This window comes from Nelusetta ayraudi, unplaced genomic scaffold (assembly GCF_046127955.1).
Source record: "Nelusetta ayraudi isolate G7.1 ecotype Tasmania unplaced genomic scaffold, CSIRO-AGI_Nayr_v1 ptg000026l, whole genome shotgun sequence".
NCBI classification, from domain to species: Eukaryota; Metazoa; Chordata; class Actinopteri; order Tetraodontiformes; family Monacanthidae; genus Nelusetta; species Nelusetta ayraudi.
The window spans coordinates 8672931-8696455 of NW_027466076.1; the positions used below are offsets into that span (position 1 = coordinate 8672931).

At 44.7% G+C, this 23525-nt stretch overlaps 3 protein-coding genes across 4 annotated transcripts; 2 read left to right on the plus strand and 1 right to left on the minus strand.

Annotated features, from left to right (window-relative positions):
* Positions 1–1146: 1146 nt before the first annotated feature.
* marveld2a (MARVEL domain containing 2a) lies at positions 1147–10143 on the plus strand. 2 transcript variants are annotated; one of them, XM_076029589.1, is made up of 9 exons: positions 1147–1249; positions 2305–2396; positions 3467–4438; positions 5369–5589; positions 5770–5805; positions 6279–6442; positions 7051–7222; positions 7540–7590; positions 8759–10143. In XM_076029589.1, exons 3-9 carry the CDS (start codon positions 3484–3486, stop codon positions 8876–8878), a joined length of 1719 nt encoding a protein of 572 aa, XP_075885704.1. In that variant the 5' UTR covers positions 1147–1249; positions 2305–2396; positions 3467–3483; the 3' UTR covers positions 8879–10143. The 2 variants fall into 2 exon arrangements, with proteins under 2 accessions (XP_075885704.1, XP_075885705.1); XM_076029590.1 differs by having other exon boundaries at positions 2305–2363.
* A 587-nt stretch (positions 10144–10730) lies between these two features.
* oclna (occludin a) lies at positions 10731–18203 on the plus strand. Its single transcript, XM_076029593.1, has 9 exons — positions 10731–10867; positions 11672–11753; positions 12606–13260; positions 13356–13523; positions 15042–15172; positions 16625–16777; positions 16933–17104; positions 17449–17490; positions 17573–18203. The coding sequence occupies exons 2-9, from the start codon at positions 11704–11706 to the stop codon at positions 17669–17671; spliced, it is 1470 nt and encodes a 489-aa protein (XP_075885708.1). The 5' UTR covers positions 10731–10867; positions 11672–11703; the 3' UTR covers positions 17672–18203.
* A 457-nt stretch (positions 18204–18660) lies between these two features.
* Positions 18661–20710, minus strand: ankrd34ba (ankyrin repeat domain 34Ba). The gene has a single exon (XM_076029592.1). It carries the CDS (start codon positions 20425–20427, stop codon positions 18868–18870), a length of 1560 nt encoding a protein of 519 aa, XP_075885707.1. The 5' UTR covers positions 20428–20710; the 3' UTR covers positions 18661–18867.
* Between the last annotated feature and the right edge of the window lie 2815 nt (positions 20711–23525).

A 23525-nucleotide genomic window follows, 5' to 3' on the forward strand; every position in this document is an offset into this window, starting at 1 on the left:
AAGAACCTTGACCAAGTGAAGTTGAACTAAGACATATATTAAAATAAAAATGAGCTGGACTCATTTAATATTTTTGCCATAATCTGTGAAACCGAAGTAAAATCCTTTTGCTGTCAACCAGGAACAAATGATGACTCTGGCACAAAAGGCCAAGACGGCGGTGGGCGGAAATCTTTGACGGCTAACACAAAGAAACCTCCCCCACCCTCCTTTACAGAGCTGCACTGGGTTTGTGATCGCAAGAAGCTCTCGGAGTCTCTGGGAAATTCTCCTGCTTCTGCATGCTACGGTTCATAGGAATAATCAGCTTTTCAAAACATTTTGACAGGACGGGTTGGTTGCACAAACTAATACATTCAGACAGCGTGTATACACGGAACTCTGGAGATGATCCTTAGTGTAATTCTAGCGTGTTGAAAACTATCTTTATCACATACTTTGAACGGTTTGGTTCTAAAAAAAAAAAAATCTTCAGTGGACTCATTTTAAGTGTTGGCTTTAGGTTTGATAACCTGAATAATAATAATAAAACTCTAACTGAATCTTCCCTGAGCTAAGAGTGCCATCTAGTGCTCAACAAGCAGCTTTGAATGATTTAACTACAGACAACTACAGAGACGCCTCTCAACCTCTAGCTTTCCAGAAAACAGCATAACCTGGTCGATAAACTTGTCAGCGGTGCCTGTAATTGAATCACTGCCCTCGGTGACGTAATATACAGCTAGAATCCAGGGCTGTCTGTTTTAGCACCCACTTTCTGAAACGTACAAGAACAGGGACTGAAGGGTGGGCTTTCCTTATTTCTTAGGTGTTCTGAGAAAGGCTAGAGAGGCACAACAGAGTTACGTGCACATATATAGGAACTTTTTTTTTTTTTTTTGGTGTTTTGGTGCATTCACAGTTCTTTACTAGTGCCAGTTGGCAACCTTCCAGGCGCCAAACATACTGCAGGAGCTTATAATAGCCATAATAATGGTCATTTTTAAATTTGTGTAGGCGGGCTAAACTCCCTGAAACCTGCTGGCACCGTTTCCCGCAACTGACTTTCCTCATTCTGCTAAGGTAGTTACCGCCGCCTCAGGTGAGCAGCCAACACTACAAACAGGTGCACTTCCCTATTGCCAACGTGATGTCACGGGGATGGGCAGGTCACGTGGTCGCGTCCGAAGCGGGGCGGAGGGGAAACCTGTGGCTCAGCGTCACTGAAATGGGAGAAAGGAGAAGAAGTGAGGGAAGGCAAACGGATAAGGTAAGTTGGCTGCTGTCTCCGTGTAAAATCCGCTATAGGTGCATGTTAGCCGACGCGTCCCGTTGGGAATCGCTTACGAGGCGTTCACGACCCACTCTTGAGGTCGGACTTCCTGCTTGGAAAAGTCAGCGGTGAACTTTACGTGACGTTAGCCTCAAAGGCACCGCGAGTAGCGTCCTCCTCGCTGTCGAGCTAATTAAGCCCTAACTGGGGCGTAACGTTAATTAGCTCCATTAAAAAACAAAAAAACAAAACATAATAGCGGCGTGTCAACGGAAGCGTCTCAGATTAAGCCGAAACACAAAGTTGAACTGTTGACTTTCCCCCCCCGACCGAGCCCTTGGCCGCGTTCCATCCGAAAGTTCCGCAGGTTTTCGGTATCGTCAGGCCCTTTCCCCACTTCACACACACACACACACACACACACACACACACACACGCAGGTATTTTTCACTGTGTGGAAGCAGTGACTGCTCCGTATTTTCGCAATCGAGCCGAGGTTTGTCTAGACACTCGTCTTGGCAGAAAACCATTTGCTCAGAACGAGGATGACTCGGGCAGCGTGTAGGAGGAAGTTTCTGAGGATGCAGACGGTCCGCAGCAGATTTCACAGGGAGAGAAGGCGTTCAAGAGAGAGGGAGAGTAAGAGGAATTTTTATTATTATTATTATTATTATTATTATTATTATTATTATTATTATTATTATTATTATTATTAATAACTCGTGTATCACTAGTGTTTTCTGGAAGAAATATATTATAAATGTGACATTTGTATTTTGTGTGTGTTTTTTTAAATTTGTTTAAGTGTTGCATTTCATTACAAATCAAGCTGAAATGTTGAGTTTTTTTTGTCAACAGTGAGTAATTCCAGCGATTTCACTGTTCAAAATCACTGAAAGTCACACACACATACATACATGCGTTTTTGTGGTTCGACCAAAAAGCTCTTACATCATAATTTGTAACATTTTTCCTGGTGTGTCTGTTGATGTAAATGGATGTTCAAGGCTTTTTTCACTCTTTATTTTTTTCCATCTTCATCTTCTTCACAGGCAATTCTTCAGCTCACCGCATGTTCAAAGCAGGTTTGCACTCTGACCTGCAAGCCAATGTAAGTCGTGTTGAGTGACTGCGTGTGAAAGAGGTATTCAAGCACAGTTTGTATTACTTTTTATTTCTCTAGGCAAGATGTCCACTTAAATGGGAATTCAAGGACGATTTTGGGGTCCAGAATGTACTTTTGTGCTGCCTAAGGAAAAAAATACAGTTGTTTTTTTCCATTTCATATTTGCAACACATTAAGCTCCTCACCTTGGACATAGTTCGTTCGAAGACCTGAATCAGCACACAACTACAGAACAATTTACAACAAAACAATATCCATTTTGTCGGCAGCACAAAAATTGCATTCCTGGCACGGTTTGCATGGAGGACGTTGGGATGTTTCCTTTTCTTTCTCAACTCTTGTATGAACTGGGAGTCGACTTGACTGTATGAATTGCATTTGTTTTTCCTTGTCTATAGTTCTCTTTTGTTTTCCCTTTTTCTTGTTGATTTGAATATTTGAAAATATGATGCAAGCCTTGTTGGTGAATGGAATATTTGGTAAATATTCAGTGCGGATCTCTGATCATTTTAATGATATGTCTGCACATAATCTCGCTACCCTTAGTCTCAGGGTTGCATGTCATTTTGGAAAATTACATATGTAAATAATATCTATGAAGTTGGGTTTGTATGAGGTACTTTCTCACAGTCATGCGCAGTAAAGAAAGCTGTAATGAAATGTTATTTCTGAAGGAAGTCATTTTTCTTGAAATGATTTTTATTGTCTTTAGTGTTGGTTTTGAAATGCCTCAAAGAACTTAAAGCTAAATTGTAAAGGTAATTGCAAAAAGTCAGATTAATCGTTTAGACAATCGTCCGATTAATTATCAAAATGGTTGTTAGTTGCAGCCCTACTTGCTGCTTATTTACTTACCGGTTCATTAGTCACCACCAATGTACCTCAAATCTGTTCCTACAAAGAGAAATGGGTCAGAATGTGTACACAAGCTACCTGTTCTGCAGGCCAACGCTGACAAGTACCTCAAACACACCTCGCTTCGTGAATACCAAAGTATTCCTAAATCGCAGAAGTGACCTAAACTTTTGACCTTTTCATTGGGTGGAGGAGTCGTACGAATACTTTGCGTGTTCTCTCTGTGCTGTCAGGGACCATCACTGTCCTCATGTCCTATGGAGGAGGCTTTCAAGGACGCACTGAGCGCGTGCGCCAGGCGCCCTACTATGACGAGGTACCTCTGGACTCTATACGCCGGACGGCCTCAGACGACCGGCTGTCAGTGAGGGAGCCCAGAGCGGCCCGCCTCGCTCAGAGCGCCGACCCGCTGCCCCCGCCGCCGCTGCCAGATCAGCCCCCCGTGGGCCTCGATCAGGAGCTGAGCGGCAGCGAGGGTGACCCCGAGCTGGACCCGGCCCTCGACATCAAACCCGTCCACCGTTTCATCCCCGATTCCTGGAAGAACTTCTTCCGGGGAAGCAACCGTAGCAGCAAGAAGCCGTGGTCCGTGTCCGGCTCCTCCACCTGCAACAACAACAACAACACCACCACCGAGGGGGTGCGCTGCTCGCCCCCGCAGTCGCCCTCCGTGCCCGGATCCTTCCGGGACACGTATGGCGGCTCGGGCGGCAGCTACAATTCGCGAAAGGAGCTGCTGGAAGGAAGGGACGCCCACGAGTCGGTGTCGGGCCGCACCCACCACACGGCTCTGACCTACAGCGAGCGAGTGGAGGAGTACAACCAGCGCTACGCCTACATGAAGTCCTGGCCGGGGCTGCTGAGGATCCTGGGCTGCGTGGAGCTCCTGCTGGGGGCGGCTGTCTTCGCTTGCGTCTGCGCGTACATCCACAAGGACAATGAGTGGTTCAACATGTTTGGATACTCGTCCCCGGGCAGCATGGGCGCCGGAGGCCTCTACGGCGCCGGCACGGGCGGGACCTACTACACGGGTCCCAAGACCCCGTTCATACTGGTGGTGGCGGGTCTGGCCTGGTTGGTCACCGTGATCATGCTCGTGATGGGCATGACCATGTACTACCGCACCATCCTGCTGGACTCCTCCTGGTGGCCGCTGACAGAGTTCACCATGAACCTGGCGCTCAGCGTGCTTTACATGGCGGCAGGTGAGACCGCACATGTTCTTCCTCTTCCACAATATAAGTATTTCTTTACAGTACCGCAGTTTGCAAACTGTGGCCGAGCTGCAGAGTGGGGTGGCCAACTGCAGAGGACAACGATGCTACAGGAAGAAGCAAAAACAGGAGAAACTCCAAGGCACTCTCTTTATTGTAGCAGCTTGGCTACATTCAAAACCAGCTTGACTCTCTGAGGAAGGCTTGATTGCCGAAACGCATCAGAGTTTTGAATGTAACCAAACCGCCACAATAAAGGCTTTTTGACTTTTCTATAAGAGTGCCTTGGAGTTTCTCCCGGTTTGGCTTCTTCTTGTTTTTTTTTCCCATCCAAAGAGCACCGCTAACTTGCAACTCCTGAGTACAGCAAACGCTCCTATTGTGGCTTTTCTTTTTTCTTTTTTTTAATAATGCTACAGTGTCTTTAAGCAACAATGCAGAGTTTTTTCCCCCAACATGTCAGGTTAAATGAAATAAATCAGCTTCTGCTTCAGATGGCAATCATAGCGTCATTGTTCTCATATTCAAAGTGTTGCTTTGCATTTATTCCACCTCAAAATCCATTTTACGATTGACTGACTGGATAGCCAGAGAATGGCAGAGGACATTTGAGAATTGGCAGAAACGCAGTGTCATTAGGAAGCCCTTCAATAATGCAATGAGTGGGGAGATCAGGTGGCAGGCCAACTGGAAGAGAACACTCTTTACTTGCACGTGGCATAATGCGGGATGTGCAAAGCCGTTTACAAGTCAGCTAAGTTTCCCCTCAAACGATGAGTATTAATATGCAGAATAAGGTTCATTATCCATTCATCCACTCATTTACCATGGCCACTCTTTTGCAGTCGGGGTCGCGATAACTAACATTTCAACTTTGGGTTGAAAACATTCTACTGACACGTTTGCTTGATGTTACACCAGGAATCGTCTACGTCCGAGACACCACCCGCGGGGGGCTCTGCTCCTACCCGGTCTTCAACAGCGGCATGTACGGCGCCTTCTGCCGAACGGAGGCGGGCCAGACCGCTGCCATCATCTTCCTCTTTGTCACCATGGTGGTGTATCTGATCGGCGCCATGGTGTGTCTCAAGCTGTGGAGGCACGAAGCCGCGCGCAGATACAGGGAGCAGTACGGCCAAGAGGTAAACGCTCGCCGTTAGCGTCCTGCTCAACATCCAGAAAGTCATAGAACCAAGTTCTGTCAATGGCAACACTTTATTTCCACGCAGGGAGCGCTGATAAATCTTCCTCTCTTCTGTCTTACCTCATTTATTTTGTTGTGATTTCACCTGATCAATGTCTCCTATGTTTCTGTGTCACAGATGCATCCCTCTGACATGCGAGCGGCCCAGTCCCTGGTAGGCATCCTGCCTTTTTAGCCGCGTTCAGACTGCCAGCCAAAATCCGATTTCTAGCACATCCAGATTGAAACCGGATGGTCTGAACAGTCACAAATCACATGGAATCCGATTTTTGCAACAAAAAAAAAAAAAACGGATTGAAACCGCCTTCGGGAGGCAGTTTCAAACGGCATTTGGACAGATGCGTCTCAGTGTGCACAGCTCCAAACACACCGATGGGTTTTGACTGTCCGTGACGTCACTCTACGCGACGCAAGACCCAATGTGCCAGATCCCATTTGGACACTTGCTGAAAACCAGTGTGGACAGTCAGCCCTAAAAAAAAAAAAATCGGATTTGAGAAGGAATCTGATTTGAATCAGATTCGCCTGCAGTCCGAACGCAGCCTTTGTCTCAGTGGATAAACTCGGCACTTGTGCCTGGACAATGCTTTTATTTTGTAATGTTTTGCTCTTGCTGTTACTCTGCAGACGCATCCAGTTTCAGCTCCCATCGACAAATACACAGAGCACGTTCCCGACGGTGCGTTTGTTCCCCTGCAGTCTGCTCCCAAGGCAGTGCAACCAAAGGTTTTACAGGGAACCATTCCGTCTGGACACATCCCCAAACCTGTCATCCTGCCGGATTACATTGCGTAAGTGTTTCTAAAGTTAACAGTCGGCGTCGGCATTAAGCAATGTCAAAATGAAGGTGTTCTGTCAGAGGTGGAATTGAATCACCCGTGAGGTGGAGTGAAGCGTGATGTCTGAAGTCCCGGCACTGCTGCGCTCCTCATCGGCACTCGCTGAGCTGAACGGTTCTGGTCCAGTGCAGACGTTTGGTCAGAACTACCTGTTGTATAAGCTGTAGCTCCATTTTTTATTTATTTTTTGCTATAATTCATTACGTATGCTTATTTTTCTGAAAAGTCATCATGACAAATGTCTTTCCAGATTGTTTTGTTTCACTATTAAACACCAAATTAAATTGAGATATAATATCATTACCTTTGGATTTTCAGAGTTCAAATGTGTTTCTGCAATTTTTTTTAGATTGTTCCCTGAGCAGAATTGTTGCTGGTTTATAGATGTATCTAAATAAATGTAAGATTTTTTTTTTTTTTTTTTTTTTTAGAAAAGTTGATTTATATCAATAAGTGGTATGAAGCTAAACGCCGTTGCTTAAGCAACATTAACGAAGGCCCGCTGTGTCTCTCTCCGCTTCATGACGCCCACTAATGTCTCAATTGCCTTTGAATCGCAGCAAGTACCCGACCATCAGGACCAACGAGGAGCGCGACCAGTACCGAGCCGTGTTCAACGACCAGTACGCCGAGTACAAGGAGATCCACTCCGAGGTGCAGAAGACTGCCCGCAAGTTTGACGAGATGGACGCCATGATGCGCAGTCTGCCCCAGCACCCCTCCAGCCACATGGTGACTAGTTCACTCACACACATACACGCACACACACACACAAGTCTCACCTTTTTTCAGAAAGCTGAGAGGACGAGCGCACAGACTCGTTGTGCTGGATTGTGTGGCTGTGTTCAGTGTTTTGGTTTTCGTGTAAACAGTGAAAGAAAAATTTTTATTGTTCCACTGCGCCTTCCTGCTTCCCTCCCACTGGACTTCCCTTCCACCCTGACAGTTTGCAACAGTTTTTTGTTTTATAGGCCAGAGTTTACAGCGTGGGTTAAAGGTTTCAGCTGTGTTTCAGTGTGTGATTTGATACCAATTTCTTTTGTTTATAGGAGGCCGATCGCATAAACAGAATCCTCGAGGACTATCAGAGGAAGAAAAATGTGAGTCTCTGTTTTGTTTACTGTGTAAAATGTATTAAGTTAATGTAGTAAGTATTGTTGTAGGGTTAATTCTGCTCCAGCAAAATTATTAATATAGTGTCAAATTTAGGTACATTTTAGACAGAATCTCCAATTTTGTATTTAACAAAAAAAAAAACATCACAACATTTTAGTTGTTTTTCAATCTCAAGTGATTGATGACTGATCTTGTATTTGCAAACAATAGCTGCGTCTCCATTACAGTTTTTCGCCAAATAAAAATCGATATTTCTAAAAATTTCGGCAAAGCACAATTGCGATTTGCAGGCGTTTCCATTGAATGGTGTGAGGCGCATAAGCCGTAATTCTCGTAAAAACCTGGTCCCGCGAGACCCCACTTTGAGGACGATGCAGGTACAAAGTTTCTTGTATAAATCTGCATTTGGTGGTTATTATATTTTTCTCTTTGATGACTTGTTAAAAAAAAAAAAAAAAATTACGTCTCCTCCTTTGTCCAAACACAAAGCGCCATTTTCACTTGAAGTGAACTGGTCACGTGAGCCCGTACGTCACGTCCGGTGACGTGTAAATGCGAACAACGTGTTTCCATGACACTGTTGCGATACGCCTCTGAAAAGCCACCTCATGAGTGTCATTTGCGATATTTGAGAGGTTTCTTGAAGTTTATGTGTTTCCATGACCAGTTTTTCATTGAGATATTTAGGCTTTGTGCAATTCTAGGGCTAATGGAAACGCAGCTATTGTCTGACGTCAACATGTTTTCATGGTACTGTCAGACTTTCCTCTTTGTGCCGACTGACCTTTAAATTCCTAGATTTGTTTGCATGTTCTTTGTTAAAATACGAAACTATTACTCACGTTTTTAAACTCCGGGAAAAAAAAAACAAAAAAACACCTAAACATTAATTAATCATTCTAGTGTAAATAAATAGTGTAAATAACATTTGACAGTGTTTTTATTACTTTTTTTGTTAATGTTTCAACTCAGTTGCTGAAAGGAGGAAGGTGTTTGACAATAAGCGAGACAGGCAGTACGTTGTTCATCACATAAAACAAAAAGAATAGAGGCGCAATGAAGAAAGGAATTTCTTATTTCTAACAACACTTCGACGGTTACAACCGTGTAGGAACGAACTGACCCATGACGTTCTGACCTCTGTCACACCAGGATCCCACTTTCCTGGAGAAGAAGGAGCGCTGCGAGTACCTGAAGAGTAAACTGTCTCATATCAAGCAGAAGATTCAGGAATACGACAAAGTCATGGAGTGGAACGACGGCTACAGTTAAGCCGACGCTGAGGCCTTTCTGACTGGAAACACCAATGACCACTAATACGAACTACGCCAGGAGTGATCCTGTGACATTCCTCCTGCTGTTTCTTCTGCTCAGGTGTCTCTCTTGAGTTTTGTTCGCTTAAAAAGTGCAGACTCCAATTTGTTTTGGAGTTGTGCCAGCGTGAATTTTGTCCATAATTAGATATGTTATCTTAGCATGTGTACTGGAAGCAGGCTGAAACTCCTCGCCTAGCGTTGGCCAATAGAATCAAAAAGCATTTCTTCATTTTGGGGGAAAATGATTTTTATCCGCAGGTTTTGTGTCAAACTATTTCCAGATATTTTTATACTATGAAAACTGATGGCACATGACTTCTAAAAATAAATGATTTAAACCTGTGTTGAAGCACATTACAGAAAATCTCCAAGGAAGGCTCTTATTAATAGTAAAAAAAATAATAATAATAATAAATCAGATGCTCAGGAGTTGTGGCTTGATCACATTCACTTTGAGAGTTTCCTGTTTCCAGTCTGAGGCAATTATAACTTCTCCCCAGCTGAAACTTCTCTTTTGAGGTTTTCAAAGGCAGTTTGTGATACACATGTTCATCAATGATTAAAACGTGCCAAGAGCTGTAGTTTTAATCTTCTCCTTCTGTGTAAATGCAATCATGGCTGTGTGGCTTGAGTTCACAACTGACAGTGGTTTCGTACATGGGAGACGGTTTTTAGTGGAGAACAGATGGGAAAAGCACAATGCCTTATTTCTTTGAAGTTTACCATATTTCTTTTTACAGAGTCTCTGTGAGTTCAGCTTTAGTTGTCGGTTTTTTGTTTTCTTTTGCATCAGAATAAATTTTAAACTGCTGTTTGTCCAGGAAAATCACCTGCTCACCAAACCACTGTGACGGCTGTACTAATTATCTTTTCATTTGGAATGCCTCAAACTGGAAAATCATGTGGTGTAGTAGAATGTAGGATGCAATGTTTTTGTTGATGTTGAAACACTGGTCTGTCATTTCATTGAGTGAATATTTTGTACTGATTAGTCACTTTATCATTATTATGAAACACTAAACATCGTCATCTTGCCTGCTTTACACACTGGTCCTCTTAAGCGAACAGGAAATACTAAACGCTCATTGATTCAATTCATATTGTTATGTTATTAAGCGTAACTGTAAATATGTTGCTGTAAATGTCCATATTCTTTCATAATTTAAGTAAATGCTTGGTGCTGTCTGTCCTCAGAATACAATTTTGCTTTTTTTGTACCAACTCTGTGTTCTCATTTTTATTTCCACCAAAACCTTTTAGCACAACTGGGAAAGGGAAAGTCAATGTTAATCATTGTATTTGTGCTTCCTCTTGTTGCAAGACATGTACACACTTTTAGCAGTCATTAATATTTTTTACACACTTTATAAACACATGATGAGGATACCCTAACAATGATAAATATTTGTAAATGTGAAAATTCAGAAACTTTATTCCATTTGTTTTACATTATTCAAACTTGTTAACAGTGTTGTATAGATATGTTTGTTGTAGTAGTAATGTTGGTATTTTGCTGCATTTGTAATGATTTTTAACTCCCAAAACAAAAAAACTATTCAGTACAAAAAAAATGACGACAACAACAAAAAAATCACTCGATAATGAATGTTTCTAAAAGCCAAATACTAATAATTAAAAATAAATATATATTAATAGTGATATACAACACTTTATAGTATTATTTCAAAATATATTTTATCAAGCATTTCGCTAGCTAAACGACGGTTCAACTTACGCCATATGGAGCATTTTCGTTGGTGGCCCGAAACTGCCGCGGTGTGAGTAAGGACTTCCGGTGTTCGTTTGGTAACGTGACACCTGTGGAGTTGTGGGTGGGACTAAACTGTCAGCGCCGACCTCGCCTCTGGGTGTGTCCGACATTGTTTTTATCAGCTGCGGCAGTTTCAGGTGAAACAATTGAGACGGAGCCGTGACCAGGCGACAGGTGAGTGTTTCCGGGCTCAGCCCGAAGATTTACTGCTGCGGTTTGTTCATTTTGTACGTGTTTTTATTTTATTTTTAATGTAATCTTAGTTGACAATTTGTGGCTGCGGATGCGGTAACGTAAGGTGTTGGGTATATATTCGCGTTTCTAGGTAATTAGGATAGTTTCAGCAGAACCGCATCTGCTCTGCTTTCTGAGAAAAGAAAATGAAAACATTCAGCTTGTAGCATTTCAGTGGTGAATGTATTTAGATGTGCCTGTTTTTTTTGTTTTTTTTAATGTATATAAATCCATGACTATAAGTGTAAATTCGAATATTGTGGATGGCAGAGTTATTCGGCTTTCTGAAAAAGGCACATTGAATAGAGCTGTGCTTGATCTATTCTTGATTATCCATATTTTAAAATAAAAAGGGACCAATATCGTCTCACGTGTTGGATTTTTTTTTTAGCTGCAATTTAAAGTAGAATTAGGTCACAAGGACTGTGTCAGTTGCCATGTCGATGATAGATTGTAAGGTGTGGACACTAAACAACTGTGACTATGTCGAACCTATCAACACGAAACCTCTCAAATGAGGTAACTTTTTTTTTTTTTTTTTTTTTTTTTTTTAAATCTTCTGCTAGTGTAACCATGCTTATTGTGTTTGTCTCCTAAAAATATTGTAAACGCTTTGTTTTTAAAGTAAAAGCGTGATGCCCTTTATATTTAAGAAATCATTTATTAAGAATTTTAAAACAAATGACTCTTTTCAGCTGGCATTAGCTGTAGGTCAATTTTTTATCTTGCTTTATGTTTTTGCAGATTTGATTTTAAAAGAAGACAATCCAGCAATAATGTCCTCCAGACCTAATGGGAGTCCACCTCCGTATGAGTCGGACGGATAGTAAGTCTCTATCATTCACTATGTTTGATCTATTTATCTATATATGTATGTATGTTTGTATGTATGTATGTATGGTTAACCTGGCTTTTACCTAGAGTTAGAGTTTTACTCTTGGAATAATTTTTTAAAGAGATCTCTTTAAAATGTATGTATGACGTAAAACATAAATTATCTAAAATCTTTAAAAAATAAAGTACCAATATTCTTTCTTTATCTGGCTCTCAACATAATATTACATAATGCTTTCTCACACCAGTAGGGCTGGGCGATTTAGGTCAAAAATAAAATCCAGATTTTTCTCTTTGAAAACTCGATTTTCGATTTCATTTTGTTGGGGGGGGGGCAAGTGCGTGTTGTATGCGACTTCGGAAAAATAATTTACCAGGTAGTGTTGAGTGCAGCAAACAGAGTCACTTCCTGGTTTTAAGACCTGCTGTGGCTAGTGCAGATGCGAGTAAACGTAGGCAGCCAGTTAACAGCTTCTCGAGGGGGGAGGAGGAGGACTACGGTACCCAAGAGGCGCCAACCCGGAAGCATGAAAGAGGAAAACCGATTTTCCGATTTACCTCTATTTAACATTGTTATGACTAAAAAAATCTGATTTCGATTTAAAATCGATTAATCGCGCAGCCCTACACACCAGTCGACTTAATCATCTTCTGAATTTTTAAATTTCTAACCCTTCAAAGTTTTTCTTTGAAAGGCTTGAAATGAGGAAGCCTTACCTATAGTTTAAAAAAAAAAAACATCAAAACCAGAAAAAACTAAAATTGTTGCTGAATGAAAGTCATTTAGTTCCTCTTTAAACTTATTCTTCGAGGGTCCTAACCGCTGTCCTTCCCTCCTCACCAGTCATGGCCCCCCCCCGCAGCCGGCCTACTCCTACTACCCGGAAGACGAGTTCCAGCATTTCTACAAGTGGTCGTCTCCGCCGGGCATTCTCAAGATTATGTCCATCATGGTCATCGTGATGTGCGTGGCCATATTTGCCTGCGTGGCCTCCACGCTGGCCTGGGACTCGCAGGGAGCCATGTCTGGCTTTGGAGGAGGCTATGGAGGAGGAGGCTATGGAGGAGGAGGCTTTGGAGGAGGAGGCTTTGGAGGAGGAACCTATGGCAACAACTATGGAGCTGGAAGTAACTACGGCTACGGTGGGATCGGAGGAAACTACAACGATCCTCGGAAGGGCAAAGGGTTTATGATCGCCATGGCCGCCATCACCTTCATCGTGGCGCTGGCTATCTTCATCATCGTCGTGTCTCACCAGACCTTGTCAGAGAGCAGGAGGTTCTACCTAGCGGTGATAATCATCTGCGCCATCCTGGCGTTGCTGATGCTGATAGCCACCATAGTGTACTTGGTTGCGGTGAACCCAATGGCTCAGTCCTCCGGATCCATGTACGGCAGCCAGATCGCCGGCCTGTGTGCCCAGTACCAACAGCCACAGGCTACAGTAGGGTTCGTCAACCAGTACCTTTACCACTACTGCGTGGTGGAGCCGCAGGAGGTGATTACACGTCAGACGTCCGCTTTATTTTTTGGTCCTTTTCACAAGTGGTCGTGATCGGGAGGTAACTCAGTGCCTCTCAATCTACATTTCAGGCCATCGCCATCGTTTTCGGCTTCCTGGTCACCGCCGCCCTGATCATCATGCTCGTCTTTGCGCTGAAGACCCGCCAGGGGATCCAGAATTATGGCAAGAGCAACATTCTATGGAAGAAAGTGAAGGTGATCGATGAGGCGGAGCCACCGCGGGACGTAGAGGCCTGGGTGAGTGGCAGCGTGTTGACCGCCTGATGGGAAGACATAGAACCAACTCTCTGCGCCAGTGCTAGCATGGTCCCTTTGATTTTTATTGGTGACGTTTGGAATTCCTTTACATTATGTTTGTGTTTTTTTCAAAGACAAAAAAGAAAATACTTCAACGAAGACTTATTGTCCGAGTCACTTTGTTGACTTTACCAAAAGGCGATAAAAAAAAAAAAAAAAACCCTCTCAAACAGCACAGCACGTAGCGTAATGCAATCTTTATTGACACAAAATAGATTTGTGAGCTTGAGTGTGTTTGATAATGTGCATGGCAACAATTCCAATCATTACTTCATATATTTGTAGGGATAACGCTGCCAGGAACCTACAGTTTTCTAGCTTTTTTTTTAGCTATTCAGATTGAATATTTTCTTTGGTGGTGAAGTAAATATTTTTGTTGGTAAATTCAATAGATATCATTACTATTTTCTATATTAAAAGAATTAAAAGGAATTCATTGGAAAAGTGAATTGCTTTTCAGCCAATACGTTTTGACGCATTTTGATTTAGATTTCCTGACTTGTGCATGTCAAAGGAAGCAGTCAAAGAAAATGTTGACCCCAGTGACTCACCAGAAGTTGTTGAGCCTGTTTGATAGCCGGCACCTGTCTATCGATGGGGGAGGGAGATCAGCTCCATAAACTCATTCCTTGTCTGCTTGGTTTCAAGGAGTGGCGCGCGCACACACACACACACACACACACACACACACACACACACACACACACACACACACACACACACACACACATCCAAGCTCCGATGGACAGTTTCAACCATGAATTCCAAGAGATTGCATACTGATTTATTACTGCTGCGTTAAACATTTAAGCCTGAATCGTGCTCACGGCAGCTATTTCAGGACAGGTGTTGCATTGTGTAGCAATGTAGCAGGTGTAGCTATGAGAACATGATTCATTTGTTAATAGCTTGTACATCCAAAGTTAAAAAAAAAAACTAAATTAAGAAAGTGGAAGAACAGGTTTGGCTGGTGCGCTGCGGTATGTAACGGGTGTTTGCTGGAGAAAAACACCACCAGAGCAACTTGACACCTGGGAACCTGAGGCATTTACCTCTCCGCAGCCAGTGGAAACTCGTCTCAAAGTGCTGAGGCAGTGTGTGCCGAACCTGCAGCACACACATGTTGTTGTTTTGGAGGGTGTACCCGCTGCAATCATGTCACATACTTTCTACAGACAAGTCCGTGCAGGCTTGGCTGTCTGCGCATGACTGCAGAGAGCTTGTTTTTGACACTTGACCCAGTAGTTAGTTACCCAAATGACACCTTGAGTTTACTCAAAGATGCCCTGAAATTTCCATACATTTAAAGTATGCCTCCTCCTCAGAAAAGCAATGGAAACCAGTATATTTTCTTCACTTACAAAAAACATTGTTCTGTCTCTGGTCAGAAGGGTGCGAGGCACTCTTACTCCAAGATAAACAGATTGTGAGATTGAGTGAAAATTTCCCGTCCTCCAGGTGAACAACGTGTCCGCGGTGCCCGACGCTCTGCCCATGTCGGACTACCCCGACAAGCTGCGAGGCTCCAGGAGTCACCTGGACGACGAGAGCACCAACTACGACAAACCCCCCTACAACTACTCCCCACAGTGAGTGCATCCCGCTTTTGAACAGTAGTGTTGTTGTGGCTCAAAGTTAATGAGTTGAAAATTATGACTGGGCTCAAAGAGGCCCATGGTGAGTTCTAGAATCTGATAATTTGCTCATTTGCACTAATAATGTCTGTCCATTTCCAAGATAATTAAAGATAATGAATATTATAAATAATATAAAAATGAGTACTGCCCATGCTAAATGAAGAGAGTGAGTAGTGTGAAGTCAAGGCAAGGCTTCAGTTTTCTTTAGGCTGCTGCTGTCGAAGAACGTGCTGGGACTTGTTCCTGAGTCGATATAGGGAGTTGGAATGTATTTTTTTACTTCCAATCAGTCAAGTGGTGAAAACACCGATACCGTTTTTGCAAAAATAATTTTTAGATCATTGTATATTTGTGTGGCCGTTAATGTTAACAATATCATCATTGCCATTCCTATGATGTCCAAGCCACAAGTTGCTGGCTGCTGCTAACTACAGTAAAAAAAAAGAAAAAAAAAAGTCAAATACCAAAGTGCTGACTTCATACTGGCAAGGAAAGCATCATATGTAAAATATGTTTCCTGCTTCACAGACACTACAATGACAGTGGCTGAAAGTCACAGTCACCGGTTTCACTTCCCCCTTTCATCGCAGGTATCAGTAGTTTAACCGTCTGAGCAGGCGCCCAGACTCCAAGATGGCGGCCCATTCATTTCAATGGAGTTGCTCACCCAGCGCGTACGCCAAAGTTTATGACTTCTGCATTAATGGGCCCATAGAGCGTGTGCAGCAGTGTCACTTCCCATCATGCCTCTGTAACTCACATGATCTATTTGGCCAATCAGAACGATTCTAGAGAACGTCACTTACAGACGCGCAATCAGAACGAGCTGAGACACAGCAGCACGTACAACGTCATGATGTCACGCTAGAAATAAACTCTTTTCTGGGGTTTTGGTCTTTATAGTTTTTTAAAATGACTAAAAGACCATAACTGAAAAATCTACAATAGAAAGATTTCGCAGTCATCCTGTCAGCCATTTTAAAGGCATTTTTTTGTTTTGCAGTCAATGGGGAAAAATGCTTTTTGGGCCCATGGGATGTTTTTACTGCAGTACCTCGAGTGGCCACTGGGAAATCGTTGCACTGCCCTAGTGCCAGTCCGGCATCCAGTTCTTATAATACATCCATGGTAAAAAAAAGACCCTAAAGCCCGGAGCAGATCCATTTCCTGGGCTACTACAGAAACATCAACAAAGTGAACATGCTTTACATGTAAAAATGAATGTTTAATTATGAGATTTTTAGATTGCAAAAACACGCTAGCAATTTATTTTTAGTGTTCTTATCAAACTGACACTTGCGTATATGGTGTTGGTTCTGTTTCATGCCAGTAAATGTCTCACACGGGGCACTTCAAGACCAGATTGCCCAGTCTAACAATCTGTCACCGTTCTTTGCCCCACAGTCCGCCGATGGAGGAGAACGTGCCTCTGCGTAATGGAGCTCCCTACAGCACAAACTCGGACATCGCAAGCTCGTCCGGAAGGCCCAAAAAGAGGCGCGACTACGACGACTACAATTCGTCCGGCGACGAGCTGGACGACGACGACTTTGACAGGTAGGAAGCACGTCAGCACGGTCATCTCTGCCGCTTACACCTAGGAGGAGGGGGAAGAGAAAAGAGGAGAGCTGGTACCTTGCAGGTGGTGGCAACTTAATTTATTTATTTATTTTTTTTGTCTATCCCTCTCTCCCACTGTTTTCACAACTCAGCGAATATCCCCGAATCGCAAACGAAAGGGAGCGCAATGACTACAAGCGCGATTTTGACCGTGACCACCAGGAGTACAAAGACCTGCAGGCGGAGCTGGACAGCATCAACAAGAACCTGGGGGACGTGGACCGGGAGCTGGACGACCTGCAGGAGGGCAGCCCGCAGTACCTGGTGAGAGCTTGCGGGGAAACACATCAGCGTTAAATTAGTGCACAACGCAGAGGGTCCATACTCATCATTGTTCCCCATATTTTAATGTAACTTCTTTTTATCACAAATAATATCAGACTGTAATCCAGGACTGCAGTCTTGGCAAAATGGCCTGTTTCTTTAGTTAGTTAGTTAGTGATTTTAGGAATACGCTCTGTTTTCTCTGGGATACACCTCTGGGATACATATGCAGTGAACATTTTTAGCATTTAGCACAAATTTATCTATCGTAAGATTTTAAGGTACTTGTTTCATTTATTACGGGTAAATAATTTGGGCGTGTCATGTGATGTCTATTTTCACAGGACGCCCTTGACGAGTACAACAGACTAAAGGAAATCAAAAAGGTAGGTCACTGGTTTATTGTTGACTTCAGGCCAATTGCATTAGCACTTTGCATTCATAACCTCCCAAATGTCTTCTTTGAAGACACCAGACTATCGGATGAAGAAGCGCCGCTGCAAGTATCTGAAGGCCAAACTGAACCACATCAAGAAGATGGTGAGCGACTACGACCGCCAGGCGTGAGCGATCCCTCAAGGCTCCGAGGCCCGTCCGAGATGTGACAGAAGAGACTAATTTGACTTGTTGAGGACCAGGGGGAGGGTGAGGAGATGTGGCAGCAGACACAGCCTCCATGGCAGACAAGAAGATTCCCACCGAGCTGATGTGAAACGCGGCAATTATTGAAAGGGAGGAGAAACAACATTTGTTTGTGTTTCACTGCAAACTGTATTCACATCAGCTGATTTAAATACAGCAGCCACTCCAGTGGATACTTTTATTTTTTATTTTTACGTTACTTGTGATTGTTATAATATAACTCTTGACAATATTTCAATGTTTTATGTTCTTATTTTTAACATGCTTGTAAATACATGGGATTTGTTCTTTCTGCAAAAAATATTTCATACGGTTAATGAAAGTTTTTATCATGTGCTTTGTTATTGGCAGAAGATCAAACACTTTTAAATTCTCACATCCAGTGATGTACTTTTACAATGAGCTGTGACTTTTTTTTTTATTATTATCATAATAAATGTCTTTTATTGAAACAAAATTATGGCTGCGTCTTAGTATTTGGCTGGCTTTCACACACATACTTTCTCAACTCCCTGTGAAGATGAATTCTTTCCAAGGATATTCTTTATGGTACAGTTTAAAAAAAAATGCTTTTGGTAATAACAGCATATAGAATAATGCCATATTTATCTTGTTGTGTTAATTTTCCCCACATAAATAACACATTGGTGTCTTGTTCACCAAAAAAACAGCCACTGCAGAGAACAGAAAGATGAACACAAACATTGAGCAGCTCAAAGCTAAAGATTCAGCTGACAAAGACATCTGACTAAATTTTTTTTTTTTTAAATAGAATGATTGTTTTATGCTGTTCATGATTCGCATGATCGATACTCAAGACTAAATTTATGCTTTAAACTGTGCTTGTATTTATGCTAAAAGCTAATTTTAAAGAGTACAATTTGCTGCATTCTGCCCCATGGTGACTAAACCTTTAAAAGCAGCTTTTTAAAACCCTACTGACGCTACATGCTGACCTACAAGCGCACTGACAACACAACGCACGGCCGAAGAAGCAACCTGATTTTCACACGTAGAATATTTAGTCTTCTCGCGCGTCCTCTTTGGCGTCACAAACACTTGCGTTACACGCGACAGAACGTTTTGCGCCGCATTGCGCGTCAATGGCAGGTGGCTGAAGTTCAGGCTGTGCTTTTGAACTGTTGAGGCTGGATGGAGTGTCTCCTCAGCAGCATTCTCCTGCCCAGCTCTTTGGGATGTCCGGGGGGAGCAGACGGGAGGAAGGTTTTGGGGCCGAGCTCTCTGTCGCCGACGGAGCCCGAGTTGTAGACGTTGAGGACGGAGCTGTTGGAGGAGCCGAGGGCCAGTGGCGGCAGAGACCTGGGCCGAGACTGGGAGCCGTGCTCCAGCAGGAAGGCCCCGGAGCCTCGGCGCTCGAACCCAGACAGGATCCTCCTGCCCGAGCCGGAGTTTGGCGGCGATTCCGCCGAGCCCAGGGTGCTGGAGCAGCGTAACGGTGCCAGCCTCCGGCCTTCCGCTCCCACCGGCCCCGCTGCCATGTCTCTTTGTCTCTGCTGGGAATCCCGAGGGACGTTCTGGGCGTCCCTGGCAAGCTGCGGGTCGGAGCTGTAGATGTCCAAGCCCAGCTTGCGCCTCTGGATTATGCTGTGGAGGCTCGACGATGCCATGCTGTGAAGCGGGGCGGCGGGGCTCCTGTAGGGGTCAACCCCGAGGGTGACGCAGCAGAGGTTCGGGTGGGAGGCGGAGTGAGGCGACTGAAGCCCCGGCAGGGTCGTCTTCTTCCCTCCAGGGTCGCCTTCCAGCCCGGCGTCCCTCGCCGTCTTGTCCCGATCCTGTCTGGGAATTTGGAGGAGGACGTCCTCGGCTGGGGAAAGATCCCGGGCCCTCTCTGAGGAGGACGAGGCTGCGTGATGTTTGAGCAGCGACTGCGGGATCTTCAGCCAGGGCTCCGAGTTCAGCCTCAGCAGGTGCTGCTGCTGCTGCTGGTTCTGCTCCTCCGCCTGGCCCAGCCTCTGGAGGCGGGACGGGGAGCACGGGTGGGAGCTGACGCCGCAGGACTGGCCCTCTTTGAAGCAGAAGACAGACTTGGGGGGACGTAGGGAGGAGTTGGGCTGGGGAGAGGTGATGAGCTGGATCTCAGACGGAGAAGCTGGAGCTGCGGCGGCAGTGGTGGTCGTCTGATCAGGAGGACCACTGGGGGGCACCCTCATGCACTGCTTGGCCTGCAGCCTCCCGCCCGGCGCTTGGTCGGTGGTAATGATGATCACCTCCTTCCCCTTGGCCTTGCACGTGTCCAGCAGCAGCCTGAGAACGGCCCAGTCTCCGGCCATCACGGCGTAGACCAGCGCCGACGTCCCGCTCTGGTCCTCCAGGCCGACGTCGGCCCCGCTGGCCAGGAGCAGGGACACCACCTCGGCCTCCGTCCGCTCCCGGCAGGCGTGCATCAGCGCCGAGCGGCCCTCCTTGTCCTGGATGTTGGGGTCGGCGCCCTTCTCCAGCAGGAAGTGGACCAGCTTGACGCGGCTGGCGCTCTGGCTGTCCTCGTGCCGGGTGGTGCAGGCCACCATGAGGGGCGTCTGGCCCTGGCCGTCGCTCTCGTTGACGTAGGCGCCTCCGTCCAGGAGGAGCCGCGTGAGCCTCAGGCGACGGAGGAAGACGGCCCTCAGCAGGGGGTTGCCCGGCTCCACGGCGGCCACGGGGTTCGAGCCGTCGGCGTCCATCCCTCCCTGGTCCTGGGTGCGGCAGGTCTCTGCGGAGGACGGCACAAACAAGACATCCAACGCAGAGGTGGTAAGTAACAGAGTACAAACACTGTCACTCTGCTTAAGTAGATTTTTCAGGTATCTGTACTTCACTTGAGTATTTATTTTTCGGACAACTTTTGACTTTCCCTCCTTACATTTGTACTAGGGATGTTAACAATTAATCCATTATCCATTAATTGTCGATTAATCGATTAAATTAAATTAGCCGCGATTAATTGAACGTTTAACACTCAACATAATTTAAGGGTTAAATGATGTGTTCATTACACATTTTTCATTATGAAATTTAGGTTCTCAGGAAAAATCACTGCTTATCAATTAATCGTTAATCGATCGATTCGGTCAATCAACTAATGATTGATGAATTAATCGATCATTTGCCTCCCTAATTTGTACACAAATGTCTGTATGTCTGTAAAGGTTCTCAGTCTTCCAGTCATCTTAAAGTAGAAGGGTTAAGTTGGGCCAACTGGACTTGTTCTTGCGCTCTTGAAGACGTTTCGCTTCTCGTCTGAAAGGCTCTTTCAGTTTCGAGCTGCACCCACCTACACCTCCTGGTGGTTAAATACTTGGGACTCTCCAACCTTCTCTCAGGACAGAAGAAGCCTTTCAGATGAGAGGCGAAACGTCTTCAAGATCGCAAGAACCCTCCTACACAAATGTCCGTTTTTTGTACTCCTTCCATTAGAAAAACATGCTTGTTTTTAAGTGTCGAAAAGATTAATCGATTCATTAGTGATTAATCCAGATTATTCTCAACAAATGTACATGTACTTTTTAACGCAAGTATTTGTACTTTTACTTAAGTGCAGAGTGTGAATACTTTTGCCACCTTGATCTAGTTATTATTGTATTTTTCTTGTTATTTTTCACCATCCCGCCCAAAAAAAAACCCCACCACAAAACCCTTTGGTCTGTTTCGCTTCTCGCATCGGTCAGCTGCTTCCTTTTCATGGTTTGTCCTCCGCAGCAGTTTTCCATCAGCCCTTTGTGCCACGTTCGTCCTTGCCCGTCCCCGCCAGAGCGCACGAGGTGACAGCGGCGTCTCAGGCAGTGACGCAACGTGACTCAAAGGGCCTCCGCGAAACTAAAGCGCAGCTCCAACTTCATTCTCGGGCCAGTGACGGACGCGTCGGGCTCGAGGGGGTGGGGGGTAGACCTTGAGCTCTGCAAAAAATCTTTACCAGGTGTTAAATGATTTTTTTTTTTTTTTATCTCCAACGTTCGCCCGTGAATTGATCAACTTTTTCTTTGCAAGGCAAACTGTAGAGAGTGGCGGCGACGCGATTGTTCTAAACAAGGACAAATCTTGGTTGTGTGGATGCGTGTTTCTTTTCTTTTGCCGGTGTTATGTAATTGTGCTGCAGGCAATTTGTTGAATTCAGTGGCCCGCCACACACAACACACACACACACACACACACACACACACACACGCACACAGTCCAAAAACAAAACACCACCTGCATCATGTTTGGCAGATGAGGTGGAGGTGGTGTGTATTTAATCAGGCTGTTCCTTTTTGTTGTTGTTTTTTTCTTTCATCTTGATCTGCGAAAGGCCGACCGCTGAGTCACCGCCACAGTTTCCTCAGTGCTGTTAGCCAGTTACATTGTGATGATGGCTGGAGTGTTTTTTTTTGTTGTTTTTTTTTGGTGCATTTCACCGCATCACGTAACAACATGGTGACTGAAGTTGCAATTCTTCTCGGTTGATGAAGTCAAATTTAAAACAGCCTTGACATGGAATTGTGTGAATATTTTCCTCAGCCTAAATCACCACCAGGCCCCCTCACTTTGACTTCCAAATAGCTCAAAGGTCAAACAATTTGTAATTAGAAGGTATTATTACCACAATAGCTTCTTCCTTTTCCTTTCAGCTTTTCTCTTCTCCAGTCAGCCGATCATCGTCCTACATTGGACCTCCTGCTCCCTCACACCAACTTCCTTCCTGTCCTCTGTCACCTCGTCCATGAAGCTCCTCTCTGGTCTTCCTCCAGGCCCACTGTCTGCCTGCCAGCACCAACCTCAGCATCCATTCTGCAGCCCCACCTACATATTTTTTTAAACCTCTGTGCTTTTTCAGCAAATGTTTGAACGCTAACTTGCTTCTCTACACTGTAAGTCCATGGAGGAAAGACAGTGTCATCTCAAGTGTCTCTGAAAATGTCCACTTGTCTCGTGTTTCCTTTTCAAAAACATTCTCCGCCCTCACGTCTCCAATCGAACTGCAGTCTTATAGAAACAAAACTGTAGGAAGGACAGGTGAAATATGACATTTGGATCCAAACTCCCAGAAAACTGCAGACGACACAGTCGCTCGTGCTGCGGCTACCCACTGCAGTGCGCTTGCAATGTATGCATATGCTGTGCTCTTCAGAGCGCACCGGTGTTTTGCTCCCTTCCAATTATTTCGCCGATGAGAATAGAAAAGTCCACTTCACCTGAAGAGGCTTCGCTCAACACTCAGCCTCAGCCCACTGACACTGCTCCTGTGTGCGTGTCTGTGCGTGCGTGTGTGTGTGTGTGTGTGTGTGTGTGTGAGCGCATTAAGCATCAGCATCTGTTCACATCGGACCTCCATAGCACGCTCGGAAAGGTGAAAATTTGTACATTAGAAATCTTCACGAGCAATGTAACGCACGTCTGGACTAAGACTCACGGCAGAACAGTTTTATTTTGCAGTTTAGCCAGTTTGCCACTAAGTTATCCTGAAAAATCCTACAGTAAACACAATTAAATTAGTGCAAGGAATTTTGAATGACAATTATCCTCCTACTTACTCTGACCTTTCGGTGATTAGTCCTCTGTTGCACACATCTGCTCCCCTGTTGCAGCTGCTGGGAGCGAGTGTCTTCTGTGGCCAGGCTGCGCTACTGTGATGTGGTTGCGTGTAAATGGGGTGGTGTGTGCGCGTGCAGGCATGCGTGAGTGAGTGTGTGTGTGTGTGCGTGTGGCAGTTTGTCAGAGGAGGCAGGAGCCGCAGTTGTCAAGGTCTCTAGGATTTGCTCTTTAAACAATGTGATGAGAGAGACCAAGAAATAGGAGCTTGTCG

Coding starts and splice junctions, on each gene's coding strand:
- marveld2a (XM_076029589.1), top strand. CDS start 3,484: ATGTCCTATGGAGGAGGCTTTCAAGGACGCACTGAGCGCGTGCGCCAG. Junction 5,590..5,769: donor GGGAGCAGTACGGCCAAGAG/GTAAACGCTCGC, acceptor TCTGTGTCACAG/ATGCATCCCTCTGACATGCG. Junction 7,223..7,539: donor AGCACCCCTCCAGCCACATG/GTGACTAGTTCA, acceptor TTTTGTTTATAG/GAGGCCGATCGCATAAACAG.
- oclna (XM_076029593.1), top strand. CDS start 11,704: ATGTCCTCCAGACCTAATGGGAGTCCACCTCCGTATGAGTCGGACGGA. Junction 11,754..12,605: donor CCGTATGAGTCGGACGGATA/GTAAGTCTCTAT, acceptor CCTCCTCACCAG/TCATGGCCCCCCCCCGCAGC. Junction 15,173..16,624: donor CCCTACAACTACTCCCCACA/GTGAGTGCATCC, acceptor TTTGCCCCACAG/TCCGCCGATGGAGGAGAACG.
- ankrd34ba (XM_076029592.1), bottom strand. CDS start 20,427: ATGGACGCCGACGGCTCGAACCCCGTGGCCGCCGTGGAGCCGGGCAAC.